A 24,478-nucleotide genomic window follows, 5' to 3' on the forward strand; every position below is an offset into this window, starting at 1 on the left:
CATTTGAACTTGAAACGCATTTGTATGCAAATTGTCGCTTTTAATGTTTGCTCTTCTCCTCCCATGTTTGCTGTGGCATTTTATAAACCTTAGACTTAAATTGATTTGAATAAATAGTTTGACAGTATAGGTTTTTAGTGGATTGTTGCATTGCAGCTCCTATTCTATTCGCACGGATGTGGTAGTCTATGCCCGCCAATCTTATCAATTTCAGTTCAAGACTGATAACAATTGTGTGTTGTATAAAATATATCATGGAATTCGAAGAAACAATCGAATTGTACTAAAAAAACAGCGTATCTTGCGGTTACAATAAAATTGCTTTACTTGACAGCCCCTGCATCGAAACCTATGTTATGTGCATCGCTTTTGCCGCCTTGGATGCCTGCACGCTGATCTCATCCATGCCCTTTCTGGCACTTTCTGTGACTTCGTCAATGGAGCGCCTCGTAGTGCATATCAGCTCATCTGTTCCCCGTGCGGCTGACTCAGCAATACCTTTAACCTCAGTGTTGATCAGTCCGATCACCCATTCCAAGCCTTGGCGTCCCTTGCCAGCGTTTGAGCTAATCGTGGATGTGAGTAAGTCTTCCATGTAGTGCGATAGCGGCACGCCGTGGACAGTTACTGTGGCCTCCTGTTTCAGCAGCGTTTTGCTGGCATCTGCGGGATGTGGTTCGTAGTAAAGCACCTCGTCGACGCTAATGTTCCGGCAGAATGTGAGATTATTTGTCTTCAGCACCATCTGCCTGGTTTTTGGATCCACCGTCGAGCGTTCGCTGGCAAAGCACGACTTTGCGGTGCCTATCAGCGCGTGCGTCCACTTCGGGAAATACCATTTGGATTGAACGAGGCGATGTGTGTGCAGAACGCCGTCGATGACTTGGCGCTCGACTACGTCAGTCCCAATTATTGAGGGCGTCATGGGATTGGGATATTTCCGCCATGCCGCCTGTGTAACCGTCTCCCATGGGTGGTTGAATATGTGTTCCGACGTCCAGATTTTCATTATGCAAGCCTTGTTGTCGTCACAGTTCGCTGTCGGGGTTTGACTCTCTTTTGTTTATTCGCAACCGAGCACTAGGCTTGTTTGCAGCCTGCAGGGGCAGTGACGTAAATCAATTTTTAAACAGACAAAAGTGTTATGTATTTGGAAAACGAAATTTTGACATAAAATGCTGTAATTATCGAATATTACGGGAGTGGGGGGTCTCTAACCTCTGTTGTGCGATGAGAAGTGATGGGAATTTTCCGATGATTGGAAGTTATCGAAGCTATTGATGAGACAAGAAAGCTTTAGATGGTCACACTCTTTAGTGATGGATTGCATACGATAAAGCCGATTATTGATAATTTTCATGCATCAGATGGAGCGGAAAGACAGTGCGCTCCATTAGATGCATGGCTGTTTTATTACACTTTAATGCAATTGTTGAGATATTCTTTGAACATGTACAGGCTTATGACTATCCTTACGCTATCGCACGAAATGGTATTCACTCTGGACCGAAAGTCTTGGTGTATTTTTCGTACGGACGCTTGTCGACTAGTAGAAGACGATTTTCCAGGTACGAGCGGAAATTTTGTATTTCAATCGCATCCTCCTGGATCATTTTCGTCTCATCCTGGAAGCACTCTAGCAGCAACGTCTCGTTGTTGGCAGCATTGCGCTTGGTGATCGACTTGGCCAGACGCGAACGGATTTGGTTACAAATTTTGTCACTTTCGTAGTCCATGATCTTGGCCAGGGCTCGAGCCGGCGTGCGTCGATTATTGAGAGGCATCGGAGCACTTTCAGCAGAAAGACCCTTGCTTGTGGAGGCAGCTGGCTCCTTTTTTTTGGCTTTAGTAGATTTCCCATTTACCCTAGGTTCATCGGAGTAAATTAATTCTTCCAACGAAGGCTCGTTGGGATTGGTGTCTGCCAGGGCCGTATTCGTTTGAAAATTGGTCAGATGAAACGTCCCATTGGTGTCGTAGAACTTGTAGCCCAGCATTTCCAATGCTATTTCGGTGAGCAAGTACGACATCCTTTAATTGTGTTTATTTTTTGTTTCCTTTGCCGATGTGACGTCGATTGACAATAATAGTAAGTTGATAAATGACCGATAGTAGGATGTGGCCACACTGCCCAACAGCTGTTCTTCAATAGCGTCAATTACCTGCACATCACAATAATAAAGAAATCGAAAAAGAACCGACGAAAACTATCTGGGTGAACTCTATTTATAATTCGAATGTAGTTTCTACTCCATCCGAGGCCAGCATGAAGATAAACGAGAAGAATTTGTCCGTGTTTGCGAGAACGCCGCCATACGATATCGAAGGTAGTAGTGGTTTTTTATTGTTTGTTCTGTTACTAATCACCAAAAATCTCCTTCGTAGGGTTCTTGAATAAGCGGGGCGAGGTCAACAAAGCGTTTCAACGGCGGTACTTTGTGCTGAAGGGCAATTTGCTGTTTTATTTCGAAGCTCGGACGGATAAGGAGCCTCTGGGCCTTATTATCGTAGAGGGATGCACCATAGAACTGTCCAATGAAGTGGACAACTACTGCTTCGAGATAGCCTTCAATGGCAATCGCACCTACATCCTCGCAGCCGAAGATCAGGAGAGCATGGAGACATGGATGAAGGCACTGACCTGTGCCGGCTATGAGTACAAACGGATAATTGTGGCAGAGCTGCAGAGGCAGCTGCAGGAGATTGAGGACTCAAAAAATAGTAAGCCCAGAAAGTCTCTCAGAATTTACGATGATCAATTGTGTACAAACTTCGCAGAGATGCTCGGGAACGTGGGTGAGAGTTCGCAGAATGCCATAACTGGATCTAAGCCCAAACCTCCGCCCAGGCGCACAAATCCATTCAATCGTCCAGCACCGCCGCCGCCCGAAAGTGCACTGCGGAGCGGAGTGGTCATGTCGCCCATGCCATTTGTCAATGGGTACTTTGGCTCCAGCAATGCGCGACTGCAGCAGGAGCAGCTCGTGATTAAGCAAGGTACGCACGCCCTGAACTGGTGACGTCAGCGCCAGCTGTTTTCTCTTTACCGTTACATTGAATAGAGATAAGAGTAAGAGCAAGAGCATTTCCAAAAACCAAAGATTCTTCGTCACTATCCACTCTCACCTTATCAGGCTCAGTCCGAATCGGTCCAGTTCTATCTGTGTAAACTTTATCAAAAAAATGCCTCTAGCCGAAATAATTTCGAAAATTTGCTGCATATTTTCATCGCAAGGCTATAAACATATACCACTTGCAGATGGCAATGGGAACGGAAGTCCACATGGTACGCCTAAGGCGCACCGCCGTCCGGCACCTCAACCTGTGACCAGTGCCTTTTACATCGATCATCAGAGCTCGGAAACGGCTGGCAGACCTACAGTATTACCGCGCAACGCCAACAACAATCACATCGACAGCGCAGAGCAAAAGAGGCGACAGGCCAAGGCCAAGGAGGATTTCAACAGAAACCATGAGCATTTTCGCAAGGAATTGATGCCCGGAATAGTGGCTTATCGGGCCACCCAAAAGCAGCCGCTCATCCAATTCTGATAGATGGGTGTGTGTGTTCCGAATGTTCCCAAAATGCCAACAGCATGTATTATCCGCTTAATGAAAATTGATAACGTTTCACCATTAAAAATGTTTCTTAATAATATTTGTTCAAATAAATATTTGAAAATTTACAGCATTTGTATGGATGTTTGCAGACGCCGCAGTGCGCTTAACAGCGCAATAAACACTCTGTTAAATACAATTTGATCTGTTACCACCCACTGGCGTTTGTTTTGATTTTAGAAGAATGAACGTCCGGAAAACATTTTTGTTAAATTTCTTTTTGGACGATGGAGTGGAGGCCAATCTTCTGCATCAGGCTGCCCAGCTAGTCTCCCTGGAAGGCACTTTGACGCAGCACGTGGCCGTGAAGGAAACCGTAAAGGAGGAGGCCGAAGAAGAAGACGAACAGGAAAATAAGGATTCGGTGCGGAAAATGGATGATCAGTTTAAGGAGCGATTTCGCATGCAGCGCTCGACCTTTGAGGTCTGGCAGGGCTTCGAAAATATGAAGTATGTACACATCTAACGATTTCCTTTTGCAGACACTGCTGCAGGTGGTGGGTCGAGCTATTGCGGGAGCGGAACAGTATCAGCCCATCGGAAGCGTTTCCCTGCCGGAAAAGTTGCTCTACACTTTGATGCTACTCGGTGGCGGCATCTCATTTCGGGACGCTGGCGAGATTTATTCCATATCCAAGAGCTCTGGACATGAGATTTTCAAATGGGTCACGTCTGCCTTTTCCGCACTAATGCCGTGCTACGTTCAATGGCCAAAATATGGAGCAGCAGGAGTCGGTAGTTCTTCTATAAGCAAACTTCCCGGCGTTCTGGGCGTCATCGAGGAGTGCCGCATACCCCTGAAGTTGCCCATACGCATAGACGACGACAATCCGAAACAATACCCGGCTTTGACCCTTCAGGCTGTCTGCGATGCGCAAAGTCGATTTCTCGACGTCTACGTCGATGCACCCAATGATGATCAGCACTGCATTCTGCTTGCCAGTCCCCTCTTCGAGAAACTCATTCACACGCAGACGCCGCTGATGGCAGAACACAGACACATTGTGGGGGACAAAACGTACCCGCTCCTGCTGAATCTGATGACGCCCTACGTTGGAGAACTAACGCCTTGCCATGCCCAGTACAATCTGGCCATACGCTTGTGGAATGCTCCAGCGGAGCGAGCTTTGGCGACACTCATATCGCGCTTCAAACGTCTGGACTCTCTGGATGTGTCGTCATTGGAATTGGGCACTACTGTTATCTCCGCCGCATGCATGCTACACAATTTTATATTGGACTCGGGCGTGGAGGGCATGGAAGATGACATACTGGCTTTTGATATGCTGCCGGAAAACCACAAGAAAATCCCCTATGATGAGCATGGGCTTCTGGATTTGGAGAATATCATGGCGGTAGAAGAAAAACGCGATCGCTTAATTGCTGGTTTTATTAATAATACTTAAATACACTCAGATTTGGTTGGTTAGTTGGTTAACAAACATTTGATTGACTATATTTTTTCCAGAAACTCTCTGAGAAGGTCGTTCCTCTCCCGTTGTATGGCATTGGACTCGTCGATGCGCTTGCTCAGCTCTTTTACGGCTGCAATACGGCTACGCTCCAGGATCAGCAGCTGGCGTTGCTGTTCCTGTGTCACTGTGAGATCGTCGGAAGTGGTGGTGGATGGTATGCCCTCAGAGGTTGCCGCCAGAATATCCGCCACTGCAATGTTGAATGTTGTGTCATCTGAGTCAGAGTTTTTCTCTGATACCGACTGTGGGCGGCCCTCAGTTTGATGCATTTTGTCAAAGACGTCATAATATGGCCAAGCCACACCTTTACGCCCACTCCTGAGCATTGCCTCTTTGGACGTGCGGTAGGTTTTCCGCATATTGCGCCATTTGCGATCACAGATGTCTGCTGATATTCCCTTATATCCGGCCCGCTCCATGTCCTCAACTATCTCTAGCCAAAGGGAGCGCTTCCTGACTCTTGGATCCTGGAAGAGGAGATACCGCTCCTCGTACAGATCCACAAGCAGTTTTGTGTTGTTTGCATTCCACTGCCATCCATCTTCGCCCTCGCCGCACTTATTTTTTGAAGAATGGCTCATTCCTACTTTTATTACGATTTAGGACGTACAGAAATATATACGAAAAAATTTGAAGAAAACCCAAGAATTGATTTGTTTGGAAAACGAACTGTTAATTAACTGTTCCAGAGTCTGTTAAAAAAAATTATTTGACATCTGTTCCGTTTTATCGGTATATTCCGATACTATTGCCATCCATCGGCACTGTTCGATATATGCGCTCCAGCCCTGTAGCCTAGCGTTGTTTGTTTGCCATTTCGCTGCGAAATCTGAAATTTATTGCTTAATCCGCGTTTTAAACTGTGAGTCTAGAGATAATAAATAGTGCATGTCCATAAATTACCAGCCCGCCGAAATAGTTGGGGAAAACACTTAGTATAGGGAAAATGCTTCAGGCAGTGAATTCTGGCAATGTCTTTGTGTGTTTGTAAAGTGACGCTAAATTTTTCAAATGTGTTTTTGGCCGCCATTCATTGCTATTTATATGAACAGCTGCAAAATAAACCGTATGATTGTCTAAGAAAATGCAATGCTTTGTTTTATTCAAGTAAAACGATTCATCATGCAGAAGAAAATGTTTTTCCTGCTGTCGGCGTCGTTGACAGAGACAGTAGCGGCTTTCATTTTGTTTTTCTTGCAAAAACCACCACACAATCACGCACACACAGACGCACACCAACAACCATATACGTATAGAGCTGAGCGTGTGAGAGCAAAGCCGGGTCACGCTCTGCTGCTTGCTGCTTTGCTGCGTACCGAATTTCTGGTTCTCAACGCCTGCCTCTTCTTCCGTTACAGCTATTGTGCAGCCAGAGCCGAAAACCCCTCCACTTGAAACTTCACTTGAGAATATGTCCGCTAAGCGCAAGGCAGGTGGCAATGGAGCTGGTCCCAACAAGAGGCGTCCCAAGAAGAAGGAGTCGGACTACGAGGATGAATTCAGCGATGACTCCGATGACGATGCCGCCAATCGGCAGGCGGCCGCCAACCAAATGGAGGTGCTCATACCGAACGATGATCTAGATCCGCCTAGCAAGCTGCCCGAGGACTTGCTCTCCACGCTGGAGAAGACGCCAGGACAGTTGCTTCTGGCCGGCATGGTTACCTGGGATCTGACCGGTAAACGTGATCGCAAAAATGTCACAAAAGTGCGCCCCAACTTGTACAGCTTTCATCGGTTTACAGAGGAGAAGGTAAGTCGCTTATTCAGGGATTATCCCTAGATCTGAGAAGCTAACCTTCCGAATGCGTTTCTTCATTCCAGTATCGGTATGTTGCCAGTGGTCCGAGTGCTGCCCACACCATACTCATCAATATGGATCGCAAGGCTCTCGGCTTTGGCCGAAATCCCAGCGGACAGTTGGGCTTCAGTCCGGACGTAAAACTGGTGGAGAAACCCACAATCATTCCGGCCTTGGAGCAATTGAACATTGTCCAGGCCTCTGTGGGACGCCATCACACACTCTTCCTGACCGACACAGGAACCGTGTACGCTCTTGGCGAGAACAAGTCGGGGCAGTGCGGTGTGGGCAATGCCCATGCCAATATCTACTCCCCCACTCCGATCAACTATCGGGGTCCACCCATCATTCGCATAGGTTGTGGCGCCGAGTTTTCGGTCATCTTGGATATCAAGGGAAACTTGCATACATTCGGTCTGCCGGAGTACGGACAGTTGGGTCACAATACGGATGCCAAGTACTTTGTAAATGCCAACAAGCTGTCATTTCACTTCGAGACATCGCCCAAGAAGGTAGTCTTGTACATTGAGAAGAGCAAGGAGGGCCATGTTACGCCCGTGGACGGCGTGCAGATCGTTGACTTTGCCTGCGGCAACAATCACACGGTATAAAAGATTCCTCTATATTATCTACGTACATTATTTAAACCAAATAATATCCATTAACAGGTGGCCATCGACTCGAAGAAGCGTGTCTATAGCTGGGGCTTTGGCGGATTCGGTCGCCTGGGCCATGCCGAGCCCAAGGATGAGATGGTACCGCGCTTGATGAAGTTCTATGATACCCAGGGTCGGGGTGGGCGCAGCGTCTTTTGTGGCTCCACATTCAGCTTGATTGTCAACGAGCTGGGTCTGCTCTATCTCTTTGGCCAAAACAAGAAGACGGGCGAGGCCAACATGTATCCGAAGCCCGTACAAGACTTGTCCGGCTGGAATATCACCGATCTTGGCTGTGCCAATACATCGATCATGATTTCGGCTGACGACACATTGATTGCCTGGGGAGCTTCGCCCACATTTGGGGAGCTGGGCATTGGAGAGTTCCAGAAGTCCTCGACGGTGCCCAAGGAGGTGCCGAAGATGGACGGCATTAAAATACCTCAGGTGACAATGGGCTACTCGCACACCGCCCTGCTGGTGGATACCACACACGAGGCCACCAAGCAAAAGTACGAGAAGCTGCCCGAGTACACCATCGACGATTAGAAGCTGCCAGAGAGGGCAGTATTCCCAAAAGCAATACACTGCTACTGATAAGTATACCGCTGCCAACAACAAATACTGCTCCACATAGGTTACCACGAAATACTACGAGAAACCCTGAGAACTGATCATCGAAACACTGCTGCTACTTACTGAAAACAAAAAAAAAACAAATCAAACGGAAAACCATCAACATTGTATGCTATAAGTCGAAAGTTTGTAATAACGCTGCACTCGCTACGTACATTTTATATAATCTCGGAAATATTTATTTCCTTTTCCACTTTTACAAGTTTTAACATAATTTATTTTCGTATTTGATAAAACTCCACCCTTTCCCTCCCTTTAATTTATTGCCGCCCACCTTTAGGCTTACAAAATGAACCCACAAACAAAAATGTAGTACATCTATCCCCACTGTAACTTAATTTCGATGTAACAATCATACAAGCATACAACAGTATTCTGCATTTTGAACAGAGTGAACGAAAGGCAAAGCAAACAAAACTACAAAACATATTAATTAACAATTTAAGCGCGTAGGTTACATATATTACATTTATAAAGTATACCACGGAGCAAATCCGATACAAGTTGCAACTATTACACAAGTACATCATGCATTTTAATCATATACAAATGAATATTTAAATAAAGAAAATGTTAGTATTTAAAATATGGGTGATTTTATAACCATGCCATCTTCAAAAATCTAGGAGTATTATAATTTGTGAGAGTGTGTTTGAAAGTTTTTGTTCCCTTTCAACCGAGTAAAGTACTGTATATCTGAGCAAATATATTCTGATCGGAACAGTTCTACAGACACAATTGGGCCAACAAAATGACTCGTCCTTCATTCAGCTCTCATTGCCAGAGTGTCGTTTGGATACTTTTTGATAAATTTAAATAGACGCTTTGCTATAATATCATAAATGAACAATCTGACGCACTCTATTCCCCCGATACTAAGCTGGAAATTCCCTTAATAGTTTTAAAGTACCTCCCCCTCAATCTGTGGCCCGTCACTTATCTGTTGGCCCAGTCCTGCCAGTGGAAAGGGGGGGCTGCAAATGTTGAATGAAAGCGAAAGTCAATGTGGGGGAAAAAGCTTCGCTCTGGCAAAGCTCTCTCCTCAAGTCGAGTCGTCCTATCGTCGGGTTTCCTGCACGACGACGACTTTTGACTCCGCCGAACTCTGCTGTGGACTCTCCGGGATGCCATGGAAACTTTTTCACCGCCACAGTCTTCCGTAGTCCTGTCGAGTAATGTGCGCCGTTGAGGAACAGTTTTTGCACGCCAAAATTTGAGTTTTATTTTTTGGACTCTTTTTTGTTTGTCCCCCCCGACACACTCACACACACACGCGCACACACATACCACACTCATACAAGTTAACGTACCCAATTCCATTGAGCTCTTATACGAGTTGTAAACAATCTTTGGTTTTCCAAAACGAAAACAATTTCAATCTTGGGCCTCCGCCTAATTGATTTCTAAGATGTACAATCTCAAGCGCCCCCGCCGCAATCCCATTCTTTGACACTCGCCTAAATGGAAAACCAATGTTTGCCCACACCCGGCTTCTCATAAACAATCTCACTCCCGGCTTTCTGCAGATCCTGCACTTTAGGCCTTTTACAGTTCTCTCTTTGGATGACGAAATCTAATACTCGGGATGGCGAAATCAATTGAAATGTTTATAGAAAAACGATTCCCGAAAGGGATCAACGATGCAAAGATCAGAAAGTTCAAATCAGTCTTGATCCAGCAGCGACACCGCAAAGTCTAGCTAAATATTAAGATCGCGCAATCCCTTGGCCCGGAATTCCTTTGTGACCCTCTACTTAAATCTATATCAGTGAAGTTCGAAGTAAAATAAAAACTTTTTAAAAACACAATCCGCTACCGCAGTTGTTTAATTGGCGCCCAACGTGGGGCGACGTTGTCTAAAAAGCACCGAATGATAAAAGTGTTGCGTCGTGCCGAAACCCGAAGGACAATTAATTAATGGAATAAATCCTTCAAAATTAAAAACGCGGAGTGACTGTGTGATATAGATAAAAAAAAGTGAGATAAAAAGGAAACAAACCGGAGCTTAGGGTGTGCAAAAACAAATACAAATACAAATACAAATACAAATACAAATACAAATACAAATACAACGCAAAATACAAATAAAACAAAAAGCTAATCAAGGCAATTCGTAAATACAAAAAAAACCAAAGAAACCCAAAGTTTTTAAAAAAACAAAACCAACAAAACCGACAAAACCAAAATACAAAGAAAGTGAAACGATCAGCGAAGCCAAAGAAGGAAGACCCCCAGAAGACCCAGCTGAGCAAAGAAATTTAAGAAGGAAGACCCGTTCGAAGATCTGCCAAACTAAGAAGGACGACCCCTACCGGATATTTCGTGAGCAAGAGTTGTATTAATAAATATATAAGTTCAATTAGGATATATAAGATTATAAAAACTAACATATAAGAAAAATTAAAAGTGGATCAGCTAACTTTAGATTTTGAAAAACTAAAAATGATTAACTCTCAAGCAAGGACCGATCTCACAGCAGATCTGGTCAAACAATTGATAGCACTTCAAATTTCACAAGTACAAGAGCAAATTGTAAATTTAAAACAGCAAATAGAAACTAAATCCGATCAGGTATCGGATTATCAGGCAGAAACAATAGACGAGACAATAAGAGACGACACCACATTGAAGGTAATAGAATCCCTACCAATTTTTAATGGTGGATTAAACCAATATGTAGGATGGAGGGAAGCTGCAGAAACTGCAGTGAAGTTATATAAGAAAGGAAGTAAGCAATATTATATTGCATTAACAATTTTGAGAAACAAAATAACAGGACCAGCACATGACGCACTGACCAACCACGGGACAGTTCTAAATTTTGATGCCATACTTTCACGGCTTGACTTTGTTTACAGTGACAAGAGACCTATTTACATAATAGAACAGGAATTAAGCGTTCTCCGACAAGGGAACCTTTCAATTATAGATTTCTATAACGAGGTTAACAAGAAAATGACCTTGTTAATAAATAAGACAATAATGACTCACGGAAAGGACAGTGAGATCACCAAGGAATCAAATAAAAAAATTAGAGACAATGCCTTACGCATTTTTGTCACTGGCCTAAACGGCGGCATTGCTGAAATCCTATTTTCATTGAATCCCCCAGATTTACCGAATGCCTTAGCAAAGGTACAGGAATTGCAATCTAATAACATTCGGGCCCAATTTGCCTACCAATTCAGCGGTCCCAGAAATTCAGGGAATAATAATTTTAATACCTTAAGATTCAACCAACGACAACCTAGGACTAACAGTTCACCATTCGACCAAAAAAGGGATTTGCAGAGGAATAACATGTCTTGGGGACAACCCTATTTCTTGGGTAATAGACAACAAAATCAGGCCCCAGAACCAATGGAGGTAGACGAATCTATACAAATCCGGAACCGACAGAACAGCAATCAATTCAGGGGAAATAATAACAATAGAAATTATCGGGAGAATACTAACGGTTATTTTAGGAGAAATAATAACAATTATAGCCAAGCCCAGCATTTTAGGGCAAACGTAGTCCCGAATAATCAGTCTAACGACAATCCAGCGCAGAAACGAAAACTAAACGAAATGTCGGAACAACCGGCTAATAAAGCAATGAGGATAAATAACATTGAGGAGGATCATTTTTTAGATCAGCCCCCGAAGTAGGTCTGCCCTACCTAAAAAGAGTAGACAAAAAAATAAACAGAGAATTAAAAGTTTTGATAGATACGGGAGCAACTTCCTGTTATATAAAAAAAGGAATTTACGACAATAAAAATGAATTACCAATCTATAAGAAAGTTGCTACAGTGAATGGGTTTTCAATAATTAAATATTTCCATAATATAACAATTTTCAACACAAAGCAAGTGTTTTATGAAATAGATGGAATGGAGGCAGATTTACTAATAGGATTTAACCTATTAAAGAAAATCGGAGCGGTTATTGATACAGGAAAGGGGACTTTAAGTTATAAAGACAATGAGGAGAAACTAATATATGACGAGGTCCTTTCTTTAAACAAATTAACCTTTATAGAAGGAAAAACCATCCTTCCGTTGAAGGAATATATAATAAAAAAATATTTTGAAGAAGAAAAAGAAATGAAAAGCGATTCAGTAAAGGTAGAAGGAAGTTTATATAGCTTGGGATCAAAAAATCCTGAGCACGCCGACGAAGAATTATCCGTCAATAGTTTGGGATTCAAATATCCTGAGCCCGCCGTCGTTGAATTATCCGACATCCAAAGTTTTAATAGTTTGGGATTAAAATATCCTGAGCACGCCGTCGTTGAATTATCCGACACTAAAAGTTCGAATAGTTTGGGATTAAAGAATCCTGAACACGCCGTCGTTGAATTATCCGACAATAAACAATTTAAAAGTTTGGGATGCAAAAATCCTGAACGCGCCGTCGTAGAAATATCCGACATTCAAAATTATGCAAATTCTGAATTGAAAAAAATGAAATTGTATAACACAATAACCTACAAAGAGGACAATTTAGAAAATCTCAGAGAGAAAATGGTATCTATCATCGAAGAAGACCATGCCAATATAAATTTACAGTTACCGTTCAGAACGGATATAAAAGGAGAGATTAACACTGAACACGATAGACCGGTATATGGCAAGCAGTATCCATACGCTTATTCGGTTAACGATTTCGTTAATAACGAAATAAGTAAAATGTTAGATGAAGGTATAATCAGACCTAGTAAAAGCCCATATAATTCACCGGTAATAGTAGTACCAAAGAAGGGAGTAAATGAGGACGGAACTCCTAAGCATAGATTAGTAATAGACTTTAAGAAACTTAATGAAAACACTATACCGGATAGATACCCTATGCAAGATCCTTCAGTAATCCTTGCCAATTTAGGTAAAGCGAAATATTTCTCGGCCATTGACTTAGAGTCAGGTTTCTATCAGATTTTAATGAGGGAATCAGATATTGAAAAAACATCTTTTTCCATAAATAACGGCAAATATGAATTTCTAAGAATGCCTATGGGATTGACGAACGCTCCCAGAATTTTCCAAAGGGCAATGGACGATATACTTAGAGAACAAGTTGGGAAAACTTGTCACGTTTATATGGACGATATAATAATATTTTCAAAAACTATAGAACAACATTATAAAGATCTAATTCATATAATTCAGATATTGCAAAACGCTAACATGAAAATTTCACTTGAAAAGTCTAAATTCTTTCAATTGGAAACCAAATTTCTGGGATACATTGTTTCCCAAAATATCATTAAAACAGATCCAGACAAAATCTCCACAATACAAAACTATCCAATTCCTAAAAATATCAGAGAGCTACGTAGCTTCTTAGGACTAACAGGGTATTACAGAAAATTTGTCCGAAATTATGCCACAATTGCCAAACCTTTAACAAAATATCTGAGCGGAGTAAATGGGAAAGTTTCACGAAGGGCATCCAAGAAAGCATTAATACAGCTGGATGAACCAGCAATTGGAGCATTTAATAATTTAAAGGACAGTTTAATAGCACATATTGAATTAGTACAACCAGATTACAATAAAAAATTCACATTAACCACAGATGCATCGGACATAGCAATAGGTGCAGTTTTGTCGCAAGATGGGAATCCCATAACATTTATTTCTAAAACTTTAAGTAAAACCGAGCAATTATATGCTACTAATAAAAAAGAATTATTAGCTATTGTATGGGCATTAAAAAATTTGCGAAATTATTTATACGGAGTGAGTGGAATTGAAATACATACAGATCACCAACCTTTGTCCTTTGCAATGTCGCAAAAAAATCCAAATGTTGAAATGAAACGTTGGTATTACTTCATAGAAAGTTTCACACCAAAAATCATTTATAAGCCAGGCTCAACTAACGTAGTAGCGGACGCGTTATCTCGGATTAAAATAAATCATATGACAGATAGTGATGTCGACCAGACAGAATCAGAATCAGACATAAATACTCAGCATTCAGCAGAGAGTAGTTTCGAAAACGTCATTCAAGAGACTAGCAAGCCTCTAAACCAATTTAAACAGCAGCTACTATTAGCGCAAGGGAGATTCACAGTTCATGAGTTAGTAAGAGTTTATGAAAATACCCGACATATTATTGAATTTGATACGGTTGACAATCTGCTAATCATTTTAAAAGAATTTATTCAGCCTCACTTAACCACAGGAATACACTGCACTTTAGAAGATTTATACCTTATCCAAAATAAGCTAAAGGAAAACTTCATAAATAAATTTCTCTTCACAAGAAAGTTCCTCCAAGATGTAGTAAATTCAGAAGATAAAGCTATAATTATAGAAGAAACACATTGCAGAGCCCATAGAGGACTAGACGAAAATTACAAACAAATAACTAAGCTGTATTATTGGCCAAACCTGCACAAAAAATTAAAAGAATATATAAAAAATTGTGAGATCTGTAACAAAAACAAATATCGGAGACACCCTGTAAAAATTCCAATTGGGGAAGCTCCCATTCCAGCAAAAGAAGGAGATCAATTACACTTAGACATATACTATGCCCAAAACCTAACATTCATAACTTGTATAGATTCTTATTCCAAATACTTGGTGGTCAAGGAAATTCAAAGTAAATTAAACATTGAAAATAAGGTAATGGAAATTTTACAACACTTTCCGTTAGCAACATCATTAATGACTGACAACGAACCAAGCTTTACTTCAGCACAATTTAGATCATTCATACAAAGAAGTAACTTAACTATTTATTATGCTGATCCCAGACACAGCACCTCAAATGGTCAGGTAGAAAGGGTACATTCCACACTAACAGAAATAGCGCGGTGCATCAAGGATGAACTAAATCTAACAGATTATTCAGAAATAATAATAAGGGCGGCACTGAAATATAACCTGACGATACATTCAACGACCAATCAAATGCCATATGACATATTGTATAACAAAATAGAACACAAACATAATCCAATATTACTTAAGGAAGCTCAGACCAAAATGCTTAAGATACATAACAAAGATAGAAGAGAAAAAGATTATAAAATAGGAGAAGTAGTCTATGAAAAGAAATTCGGGGAAAGAAATAAACTTCAATCCCGATACAAAAAGCAGGTAGTTAAGGAAAATCGACCGAATAAAATTATAATCAACAATAGAAACAGAATTATACATAAAGATAACATCAAATATTAAATATTTTTTCCAGAAAATGTATGCGAATATACTAATACTGACTTTTGTTATATTGACGACTGCGGAAGTAATTGACTATACGCATAGTGACTATCTATTGCTCAAAGACGACAGAGACGTTTACACTTATGAAACATACGCTGAACTTTTCCATATTACTAATTTGAGTTTTTATAGAGAGATAATTGATAAAGAATCCAAATATGTCAACAAATCAATTAATTCAGACGATGAGTGGGAAATATCAATGGACTTAAGTCTATTAAAATTAATGATTTCAGAATTAGTTCCAAAACGGAAAGAAAGGGGAATAAATGAATTAGGTACCATTTGGAAATGGATAGCAGGCAGCCCTGATCATGACGACTCTTTGAAAATACAAAATAAAGTAAATGAATTAACTGAAAATAATAATAAACAATTTGTAATAAATTCCAAATTTTTCAAAGAAATTGAATTGCTATCAAATTCATTAAAGAATGTCATCTTCAATGAAGAAACGATACTGAGAAAGCATCGTTTAAAATTAATAACTTTTGACCTACTAAATTTAGTTGATACCATAACCCTCTTAAAAGTAAACATTTTCAATACAAAAATTTTAAATAAAAACGAAATAGAGGACATTTATAAGCATGAAAAACATAATGTTGAACTGTCTGATCTGTTGGACATTGCAACGGTTAAAATAATTCGAAATGCAGATTTAATAATCATTTACATAAAATATCCTCAAATTAAAGATATTTGCAAGTTTTACCATGCAAGAGCCATCTCACAAAATGATGGAATGTTAGTTATAAGTGAAAAAGTTTGTGAATGTAAGGAGAAATACTATTTAATGAATAATTTTAAAAGTGAAACTTTTAACAATTACGCACAAATAAATTTAAAGAGTACCTGTTTCACCAATTTACTTAATGGCTTTAAAGCCAACTGCACTAAAAAAAGGGAAAAAAAACAAAGAAATAGACATCATTCAGGATGGTGCCATATTAGTTTCAGGCAAAAATATCGTAGACAATACTACTTTGTTAGGATCGTATCTCCTTATATTCAACAACACAATTGTAATAAATAATATAAGCCACATAAATGATAAGGGTAAAATTCTAAAATATATATCGCATCATAGATATAGCGATTTTGAATTAGTTGATTATATACAATCAAATGATAAGCAATTTTCTTTTGATAATGTTAATATTTTAAATCCCCTTATAACATTAGGTAATACGGCCTTACCATTAACAACATTATTTTTAATCATTTTGATATTGTTAATGTTATTTTACTTCTGCTATAAATTAACCAAATTTGTACTTATTAAATCAATAAGAATACCGTCAGAAGAAATAGTGGAAAGCAACATTCAAATACTGTCAGAAGAAATTAGAGCTCTATCAGAACTTCAAAATGTATCGGGACGAAACATTTAAGAATGGGGGGAGTTAACGTACCCAATTCCATTGAGCTCTTATACGAGTTGTAAACAATCTTTGGTTTTCCAAAACGAAAACAATTTCAATCTTGGGCCTCCGCCTAATTGATTTCTAAGATGTACAATCTCAAGCGCCCCCGCCGCAATCCCATTCTTTGACACTCGCCTAAATGGAAAACCAATGTTTGCCCACACCCGGCTTCTCATAAACAATCTCACTCCCGGCTTTCTGCAGATCCTGCACTTTAGGCCTTTTACAGTTCTCTCTTTGGATGACGAAATCTAATACTCGGGATGGCGAAATCAATTGAAATGTTTATAGAAAAACGATTCCCGAAAGGGATCAACGATGCAAAGATCAGAAAGTTCAAATCAGTCTTGATCCAGCAGCGACACCGCAAAGTCTAGCTAAATATTAAGATCGCGCAATCCCTTGGCCCGGAATTCCTTTGTGACCCTCTACTTAAATCTATATCAGTGAAGTTCGAAGTAAAATAAAAACTTTTTAAAAACACAATCCGCTACCGCAGTTGTTTAATTTACACTCTTCACACACAGTCACAAAAAATATCAACAAATACTATGATTTCAAAAATATAATAAAAGAAAAGAAAATAAAAGAGCAGAGCACAAAACGCGGGCAACATTTTTAAACAAATTTTACAACAACCGACGAAAAAATATATAAAAGAAACAAAAATCTGGCGAAATACAACAAATATTTGCTAAAAGTGTTATTTGATAAATTAACAAAAAATAAATAAATTTAAATAAAAACGAAAAAAAAACCGACGGCGGAAACAGCAATAAATACCAGCAAAATATGCAAAATAGTTCTAACTGTAAATTACAGTGCCTTCTATAAAATAAACAACGTCGCTATCACCACCACCAAAAACCCCACTCAACAACAGCAACAGCAATAAAAACAGCAACAAAAAGCAGCAACAGAAGCAGCAGCAGGAGCAGCATCAGCCCAGAAATTTCGTTAAGCAAAACACGGTAGGAATATTACGTACGAGGAGTGGGTTGGGGGGGGAGGGGTATATGTACTATATGTGTTGAGGTATGTGGTGGGAGTGTTGTGCCGCCTCCTTTTGATGCCTCCACTAATTGGTATGCAACATTATTTTTTTTGCCTTTTGTCATGCCACTCCATCACGCGCTTTTTGATGGTTAGTAATTATGGTGTCGGTTTTTTATATGAAACCCACTGTGTGGAGCGGAGCGACTGTGTCGGTGTGAGTTTGATAGGGATAGGGATTGTTATCGTGCGAATGTGTGAGTGTCTGTTCCACCCATCCATCCATCCATCCCTCCCCCCTCCAGGCCCACGCATTTCTTCATTGTTAGTCGAAAAAGGTTTGCATAGGGTCTTAAAGCTGAGAGAAACAGAGAGAGTGTGCGAGGCAGAACACGCACACACACACACATAGTTAGGGAGAGATGTGCGTGAGAGGGAGTATTTATAATGAATATTCATATTATTCACCTCTTCGAAATTATATGATAATGGGTGCAAAATATTATTCAAATTGGTTTTCAATGCCCCCAAAAAAGATACTGAAAGAGCTTGTGGGGCAGGTCTTATATGTAGATAATAGTGACATTCTATATCATACTATGTATGATAGCAGGGCAAAAATTTATTAAGAATTTGCAACAAATAAATTAAGTACATTATTGCGTGTTCCTAATGAACATTTATATAAAAGAACTCTTGTACTACAATAGATATAAAATATTATTATGCTTACACACACCTCCTTAACAAATACAATACTAGCAGAGAAATAAGGGATGGTTGCCCTGATGGTGTGCTCCTTTATGAATATTCATGTAAAAAAACTCTTCAAAATTATATGATAATAGGTGGAAAATAATATAATAATAACTGTTTTTCATCGAATAAGGCTTTTGGGGGCCCGCATTTCCCAAGAAGATACCAAAAGGCTTTGTTTGTTTGCCATTGTGGCAGTCACGAAGAAGCCAAAACGTACGCTTGGACAGCACGGCACTCCTCCTCGTACGTCCACTCCCATGCCACCCAACCACCCAACCACACCATCCACCCACCCCCCATTATAATATAAAAGCTGCCGAAATCAATAAAGACAGAACAGACAAAAAGCAGCGGGCAAGCAGAGCCAGCGGCAGCAACGTCAGGCCCTCCCGCTCCCCTATGTGTATCCCTATGTTTTGGGTCCTGGACCGGGCCGGGCCGGGCCGGGTCGCTGGGTCTTTGTTGAGTGTATCTGTGTACGGGAGTATCTGTGGCCGTGTGCGTGTGTCTGTTATATTAACTCACCTGTGGCGGACACTTTTCATATTAGCAGCAACAACAAATCTCATCATCATCGCGTTCGTCGCCGCCGCTCTCTCGCTTCTCGTTGGACGCTCGTTCCGTTTCCTTTTTATCTCATTGGCTTTTCTTATGGCCATTCTTTGGGGCTGCCTGCGCCTTCTTCCTCAGCTTAGCTTTTGTCACCTTTTGTGCTTGTTGCTGACGTTTGAGTGACGTAAATTAATACATACATACATATTTTATTTTCAATAAGCGAATCGAGCGAGCACGCACCCCCGCCGGGCCAGAGTTGTCACCCCGCCACTATGGTTTGGCGGGGCTTCCCCCCTTTAATGAAGGAGAGTTGCCACTTAATGAGAAGTTTACCGTTCTCACTTCACTCTCGCATAGTCGGTAGGTCCCGTCGATTCCAAATGATTTCCTTCAAAGAGTTCAAAAATAAATAAGACCACTCAACAGGTTATTGGCATTTAGACAATAGGTGAAAAAGTACACGCACACACACATGCCCATGGATACATTTACACAAAATCCCGCGCGGAGATATTTAGCAGCTTCCACCATACAAAACCTACAGTCATGGAAAAAAGTATATAAAATGTATATTTTGTTCGTATTTTTAAACATTTTTTCTTCAGTAATTATTTTTATTTTTTAGGTGTATACAGTAAGTTTGCCAATTGAATAGGATTCAACAATCTTGATGTACCAAAAATCAATTTTTTAATTTTGTAGGCCTAAAAAAATAGTACATACAATAAAGAGCGGTTTAGGGAGCGCCTTAAGAGTTACTTGGGGTTTGTACAGATTAGGATTCAGGATTTAGGATAAACCGCACAAAAACGCATCTTAGAATCAGATCTGAACTCTGAAGATAGCAAATGTGGGGGTCTATACACTTTTGTCATCCAGTGTATCTGTGTGTGGGACAATGGGAATGTAATAGTAATTCTTTGGGAGCAATCGTTGCAAAATCAAGGTCTAGGCGTCGAAGTGGCAATAGCAACATGTGCTTTCCCGCACACAAACACACACATACATATGTATACATAATCACACACACACCGTTAGCCACGATTAAATTAACGCAAATTAAGCAGATTAAGCAAACGTCACTCACATCATCCCAGATGCCCCGGCATAGCATAGCCCACCCGTCCGACGGCAAAACAAAGAGCAGGGAAAAAACCACAGCAAAAGGCAAAAGCGTTGACATCACACGCACACGCACACACACACATAAAGCGCACCGATAGAGACTCCGCACGCACACATTGACAGTGCGCAGGACAATGGCGGTGGAGGAGGCTGCAGCCCCTTCCCCTTCAATCCACTCCTGGACACTCCCGCACACAACAAAATTGATACACACCAGTCATAGGAGGAGCACAAGGAGGAGCAGGAGGAGAAGAAGGAGAGAGACGGGGCTGCCTGCACAATGACTGACGCAGGCAGCCAACCCCCCGCGAGTGGGTAGTGGGGAGTGGGCGGTGGAATTTTATTAGGGTGACGCACGATGCAATTTCATGATTATTGAAAATATTGCTTGCACGTTTTATGTAGCTTACTTATCGGGATTCGTATTTATAGCTTTTAAAACGAAAATCATTAATGGGTGTGGTGCTCTTGAAATCTCTATAAACTGTTTACAAAATCCAATTTTTTATTAGCGATCTACGTTCATTAAATTATATATAACTTAACTAAACTCATCCGTCATCGAAATTCATTGAATTTCTCTAAATCGAGGCACCATTTCCCACTCAATTTTATTTGAGTTACTGAAAGTTCGACTTGGTAAAGTTAACGTTGAGATGTTTAACTACAATTGACCTTTTCTAGCTCTTGCATACCTCAGAACTACATACATATTTGTAACTTGAAATAAATGCAATATTAGTTGTAAAACATTTTCAATAAAGAAGACTTAGTTGGAGAAGCCTTAGAAGAACTTTACGAGCTACTCGCAACCAACTACAGCTCTACTCTTTTAGCTCCAAGTTTCCCAAGTCAAAAAATGAATGGCACAAGTCCTTCTGTTCCTGAAAGCCTCTGAGGGATGTCATGTCCCAATTGAATCTTGATTCACCCTTTCCTTTCCACTGCGCTTAATGAGTTTTTAACTCGCTTTTGATAACAATTTCAATTAAGATTTTTAATAGCTGGGCGCTGGCTTGCATTTATTGCCACAATGCCAGGGATTTTGCGGTTCGGTTCGGTTCGGTCCGGTCTGCACCTGCAACTGCAGCACTCTTTAAGCTTAAGCTTAAGCCGGGCTCGGGCTCGGGTCCGGTTCCGGTTCCGGATCTGGGTGTGGGTCTGTGGCGGCCTTAACGCGCAATTAAGTGCAAACTTTGGCCGACACCCGCACATTTCCTTGATGGGGCTTAAACGTCAACTGGGCGCAGATGTGGCAGTGGCATGTATCTGAGGCAGAATCAGCACCAGCAGCAGCGGCAGCAGCCGGTTACGGAGACAGAGACAGAGAGGCGGCAGAGGCAAACCTTGCGGTTGTTTGTCGAGGGCGCAAAGTGCAAGGTTGCCATTCATTTGGCTCGCAGGGCCAGCGATGGGGTAACAGCAGCCAGGCTGAAAGGCGGAAGGAAGAGCAGCACTAATCTCTGAGTGTGTGCCTTGTTATGCCCTTTAATTTGTTGGGTATTATGGTTTGGACAGGAGGTTTGGGAATTCTATTTTGATTGTCTACAACTTTGAACAGATCTTGAATTTTTCTGCAGAAGAAACATCAAAGATTTAAGCACTTAGGATTTGCAAGGGTATCAAAACCTTCTACTCCCTCCCATACCATGTCCCTCCTGCTATCTTGTTCGCATTCGTATTCTCTCATTGCATAAGTGTCAGTGTCAGCGATGGGTAAGTGGGTGGGGACTAAGGGTCGTAACACTCATGTGTGTGTGTGTGTGTGTGGGTGGAATTTGGAGAGTGCTGGATGCCATGTCGGTGTCTGTTCTGCTCTGTTCTCTGTCTGCTTCCTGTGTGTGAGTGTGTCCTTGCGGGGGAAACAAGAAAGACTGATGATGATGATGGCATTTTGTTACATTTTGCTACCTTTTTTTGTCCTGTGCAACGGCGGCAGCAGCACCTTTAGTATGAAATGAGGCGGCCAGACAAACGCATCGACAACGAAGATCGAACACGTATACGGCTAAGGATTGGAATACGACGGTTACGGGAAGCATGAACAGCAACAGCCTGCAGCAATGGTGGGAGCACACGTACCGCCGGCATCATCTCGAGCCGAACAACGACCTCGACACCACGGAGTTGCACTACGCGCTCCTCGAGCATAACCAGCTAGGTGGCAGCACTGGAACCCTGCCCACGGACCTGGAGGGCTCGGCGACGGACTTTGATTACGGCAACTTTAGCCTGATCAATCCGTATGACCTTGACGCTGCTGGCGGCGATTCGGAGAATGCCATATCCTCGCTGACGCTCCTCCTTCTGGCCGTCAGCTATGGTCTCGTGGTCTTTGGCGGCGTCGTTGGCAACTCCACCCTGGTGCTCACCCTTTGCTCGGCCTCCTCGGTTCGACTGCGGAATCCCCTACTGCTGGCCGTGTGCATTGCCGATCTGCTGGTCACGGGCATTTCGGCGCCCGTTACGCTCTTGAATCTGGCCATGAACCGCAGGACGAGATCGCTGCCGCTGGTGCTCTGCAAGGTCATACATTACATCCAGGTGGGTTCTCTTCTCTCATATTTTATGTTGTTATGTTGCAATAATCTCTCTCTGTCTCTCATTGGACCAGGTCATGCCCGTGGCGGCCAGCACCATCTCCTTTTTCATGCTCTCCCTGGACCGCTATGCCACCGTTAAGCATCCTCGTTTGGCCCAGCTGCGGCAGCGTCGATATCTGCACGTCTCCCTGGCCTTGATCTCTTGGCTGGCCTCGGCGGCCATCAGTACGCCGTTCCTGTTCGCCTACAAGATCATAGCCAAGTCGGTGATCATCAAGGGAGTTGGTAGCACGAACGCCAGCACTACACCGAATCCCGTTAGCATCAGCTGCACCTCTGATCTGGGGGCCAATGCCATGTTCATGTCGTTCATCATCTTCCACACGATAGCCGTGTTCGTGCTGCCCGGGGTGGGGGTGCTGCTCAATCACTACGGGGTGCGGCGCAAGCTCTGCGCCCTGTCGCTGACGGCTCGAGCGGCCCACGGGGAGCTGCCCCTGCCCATGCCCATCCTGCGACGACAGACGCACATGGTGATTGTGACGGGCTGCGCCAATGCCCAGCAGGCGGCCTGTGGAGGCCCCACCACCGTGGACGATACCTCGAATGGGAATGGCACTGGCGGCGGTGGGCAAATGGCCGTGAGTCCCGGGGACATACAAATGCACACGTTACAGCCTCGCCTGCCGGGATCTGGTTCGGCCCTTGAGCCGGGCTCCTTTCGTTCCAGCAACCCCATATCGCCCAGGTGATTAGCGTTAATTGATTTTGGTTCGAATCGCATTTAATTTGAATGCTCCTTCCCCGCAGGGCCATGAGGGAGATACGGGCCCACTCGCAGCGCCAGCGGATACATCGGGCTGGGAGGGGTCCGGCCACGCCTGGCATACCGCTGCCACAGACCTCGACGCTGAGGTCACGCCGTCACTTGGCCAACATGCTGATCGCCTCCGCCTTAATCTTCATCGTTTGCTGGGCCCCGCATGTCTTTTGCATATTCTATAAGAATTTCGGCTACAAGCAATACTGCAGCAAATCCTCTGTCTACTTCAGTCTGTTGTTGGGTGAGTACTGGACAGGAGTGCACGACGGATGACGGATGACTGATGACGGATTACTCAATAATCTTTATAATTATCTCCAGGGTATTTCTATTCGGCCATCAGTCCGGTCATCTATTGGGCGCTCAATCACAATTCGCTTCGACAATCGCCCTGTGCGCCCATCATACGGCTGCGCTCCATGCAAAATTTCCTGAGATCGCGCTTCCGGACGCACACGGTGCCCCCACCGCCATCGTCCACCAATGAGGCGGCCCTGGGTGCATTCAATCCGAAACTGATCAAGCTGACACCGAAACAGTATAGAGCTCAGGCTTCTTCGCATTATCTCTACTAGTGTGATACTAAACTAAAAAAACTTGATATACATATATATAGTATATATATACATACGTATATAATATATTTTTTACTTACGACCTGATCCTCAAGAGTCCTGTCTAGCCCCCTGCCCTACGGTCCCTACCAGAACCCAACCAAAAACGAACTATCTAGATGTTTTTCAAAAGCTCTACGCAATTAGTTGGCAAAACCTACTACAATATATACATAATATATACATACATATATACAAATACATAATACATAGGGCATATATATATGTGGTTG

The 24,478-nt window shown here is 42.3% G+C and overlaps 6 protein-coding genes across 7 annotated transcripts; 4 read left to right on the top strand and 2 right to left on the bottom strand.

Annotated features, from left to right (window-relative positions):
- Nucleotides 1–2: 2 nt before the first annotated feature.
- LOC113565870 (protein slowmo) lies at nucleotides 3–1,133 on the bottom strand. The gene has a single exon (XM_026989230.1). The coding sequence runs from the start codon at nucleotides 1,007–1,009 to the stop codon at nucleotides 350–352; it is 660 nt and encodes a 219-aa protein (XP_026845031.1). The 5' UTR covers nucleotides 1,010–1,133; the 3' UTR covers nucleotides 3–349.
- Nucleotides 1,134–1,343: 210 nt separating this feature from the next.
- Nucleotides 1,344–2,058, bottom strand: LOC113565874. Its single transcript, XM_026989234.1, has one exon. The coding sequence runs from the start codon at nucleotides 2,028–2,030 to the stop codon at nucleotides 1,497–1,499; it is 534 nt and encodes a 177-aa protein (XP_026845035.1). The 5' UTR covers nucleotides 2,031–2,058; the 3' UTR covers nucleotides 1,344–1,496.
- Nucleotides 2,059–2,196: 138 nt separating this feature from the next.
- On the top strand, nucleotides 2,197–3,686 carry LOC113565873 (sesquipedalian-1-like). The gene is made up of 4 exons (XM_026989233.1): nucleotides 2,197–2,327; nucleotides 2,386–2,721; nucleotides 2,779–2,997; nucleotides 3,260–3,686. Exons 1-4 carry the CDS (start codon nucleotides 2,267–2,269, stop codon nucleotides 3,550–3,552), a joined length of 909 nt encoding a protein of 302 aa, XP_026845034.1. The 5' UTR covers nucleotides 2,197–2,266; the 3' UTR covers nucleotides 3,553–3,686.
- A 116-nt stretch (nucleotides 3,687–3,802) lies between these two features.
- Nucleotides 3,803–5,060, top strand: LOC113565876 (protein ALP1-like). The gene is made up of 2 exons (XM_026989238.1): nucleotides 3,803–4,042; nucleotides 4,101–5,060. Exons 1-2 carry the CDS (start codon nucleotides 3,803–3,805, stop codon nucleotides 5,022–5,024), a joined length of 1,164 nt encoding a protein of 387 aa, XP_026845039.1. The 3' UTR covers nucleotides 5,025–5,060.
- Nucleotides 5,061–5,882: 822 nt separating this feature from the next.
- On the top strand, nucleotides 5,883–8,729 carry LOC113565880 (protein RCC2 homolog). Its single transcript, XM_026989241.1, has 4 exons — nucleotides 5,883–5,955; nucleotides 6,452–6,846; nucleotides 6,918–7,499; nucleotides 7,563–8,729. Exons 2-4 carry the CDS (start codon nucleotides 6,505–6,507, stop codon nucleotides 8,097–8,099), a joined length of 1,461 nt encoding a protein of 486 aa, XP_026845042.1. The 5' UTR covers nucleotides 5,883–5,955; nucleotides 6,452–6,504; the 3' UTR covers nucleotides 8,100–8,729.
- Nucleotides 8,730–17,646: 8,917 nt separating this feature from the next.
- LOC113565885 (kiSS-1 receptor-like) lies at nucleotides 17,647–24,222 on the top strand. 2 transcript variants are annotated; one of them, XM_026989247.1, is made up of 5 exons: nucleotides 17,647–17,804; nucleotides 22,205–22,809; nucleotides 22,880–23,556; nucleotides 23,619–23,872; nucleotides 23,953–24,222. In XM_026989247.1, exons 2-5 carry the CDS (start codon nucleotides 22,306–22,308, stop codon nucleotides 24,204–24,206), a joined length of 1,689 nt encoding a protein of 562 aa, XP_026845048.1. In that variant the 5' UTR covers nucleotides 17,647–17,804; nucleotides 22,205–22,305; the 3' UTR covers nucleotides 24,207–24,222. The 2 variants fall into 2 exon arrangements, with proteins under 2 accessions (XP_026845048.1, XP_026845047.1); XM_026989246.1 differs by having other exon boundaries at nucleotides 22,208–22,809.
- Nucleotides 24,223–24,478: the final 256 nt, after the last annotated feature.

The sequence above is a fragment of the Drosophila persimilis genome, unplaced genomic scaffold, assembly GCF_003286085.1.
Source record: "Drosophila persimilis strain 14011-0111.01,24,50 unplaced genomic scaffold, DperRS2 tig00000199-arrow-arrow-pilon, whole genome shotgun sequence".
NCBI lineage: Eukaryota > Metazoa > Arthropoda > Insecta > Diptera > Drosophilidae > Drosophila > Drosophila persimilis.

Bases quoted from the DNA above. Each gene is read 5' to 3' on its own strand.
- LOC113565870 (XM_026989230.1), bottom strand. From the start codon at position 1,009: ATGAAAATCTGGACGTCGGAACACATATTCAACCACCCATGGGAGACG.
- LOC113565874 (XM_026989234.1), bottom strand. From the start codon at position 2,030: ATGTCGTACTTGCTCACCGAAATAGCATTGGAAATGCTGGGCTACAAG.
- LOC113565873 (XM_026989233.1), top strand. From the start codon at position 2,267: ATGAAGATAAACGAGAAGAATTTGTCCGTGTTTGCGAGAACGCCGCCA. The intron at 2,328-2,385 runs GTAGTAGTGGTT...TCTCCTTCGTAG, and splicing joins GCCGCCATACGATATCGAAG to GGTTCTTGAATAAGCGGGGC. The intron at 2,722-2,778 runs GTAAGCCCAGAA...CAAACTTCGCAG, and splicing joins GATTGAGGACTCAAAAAATA to AGATGCTCGGGAACGTGGGT.
- LOC113565876 (XM_026989238.1), top strand. From the start codon at position 3,803: ATGAACGTCCGGAAAACATTTTTGTTAAATTTCTTTTTGGACGATGGA. The intron at 4,043-4,100 runs GTCTGGCAGGGC...TTCCTTTTGCAG, and splicing joins TGCAGCGCTCGACCTTTGAG to ACACTGCTGCAGGTGGTGGG.
- LOC113565880 (XM_026989241.1), top strand. From the start codon at position 6,505: ATGTCCGCTAAGCGCAAGGCAGGTGGCAATGGAGCTGGTCCCAACAAG. The intron at 6,847-6,917 runs GTAAGTCGCTTA...TCTTCATTCCAG, and splicing joins ATCGGTTTACAGAGGAGAAG to TATCGGTATGTTGCCAGTGG. The intron at 7,500-7,562 runs GTATAAAAGATT...ATCCATTAACAG, and splicing joins CCTGCGGCAACAATCACACG to GTGGCCATCGACTCGAAGAA.
- LOC113565885 (XM_026989247.1), top strand. From the start codon at position 22,306: ATGAACAGCAACAGCCTGCAGCAATGGTGGGAGCACACGTACCGCCGG. The intron at 23,557-23,618 runs GTGATTAGCGTT...CCTTCCCCGCAG, and splicing joins AGCAACCCCATATCGCCCAG to GGCCATGAGGGAGATACGGG. The intron at 23,873-23,952 runs GTGAGTACTGGA...AATTATCTCCAG, and splicing joins CTACTTCAGTCTGTTGTTGG to GGTATTTCTATTCGGCCATC.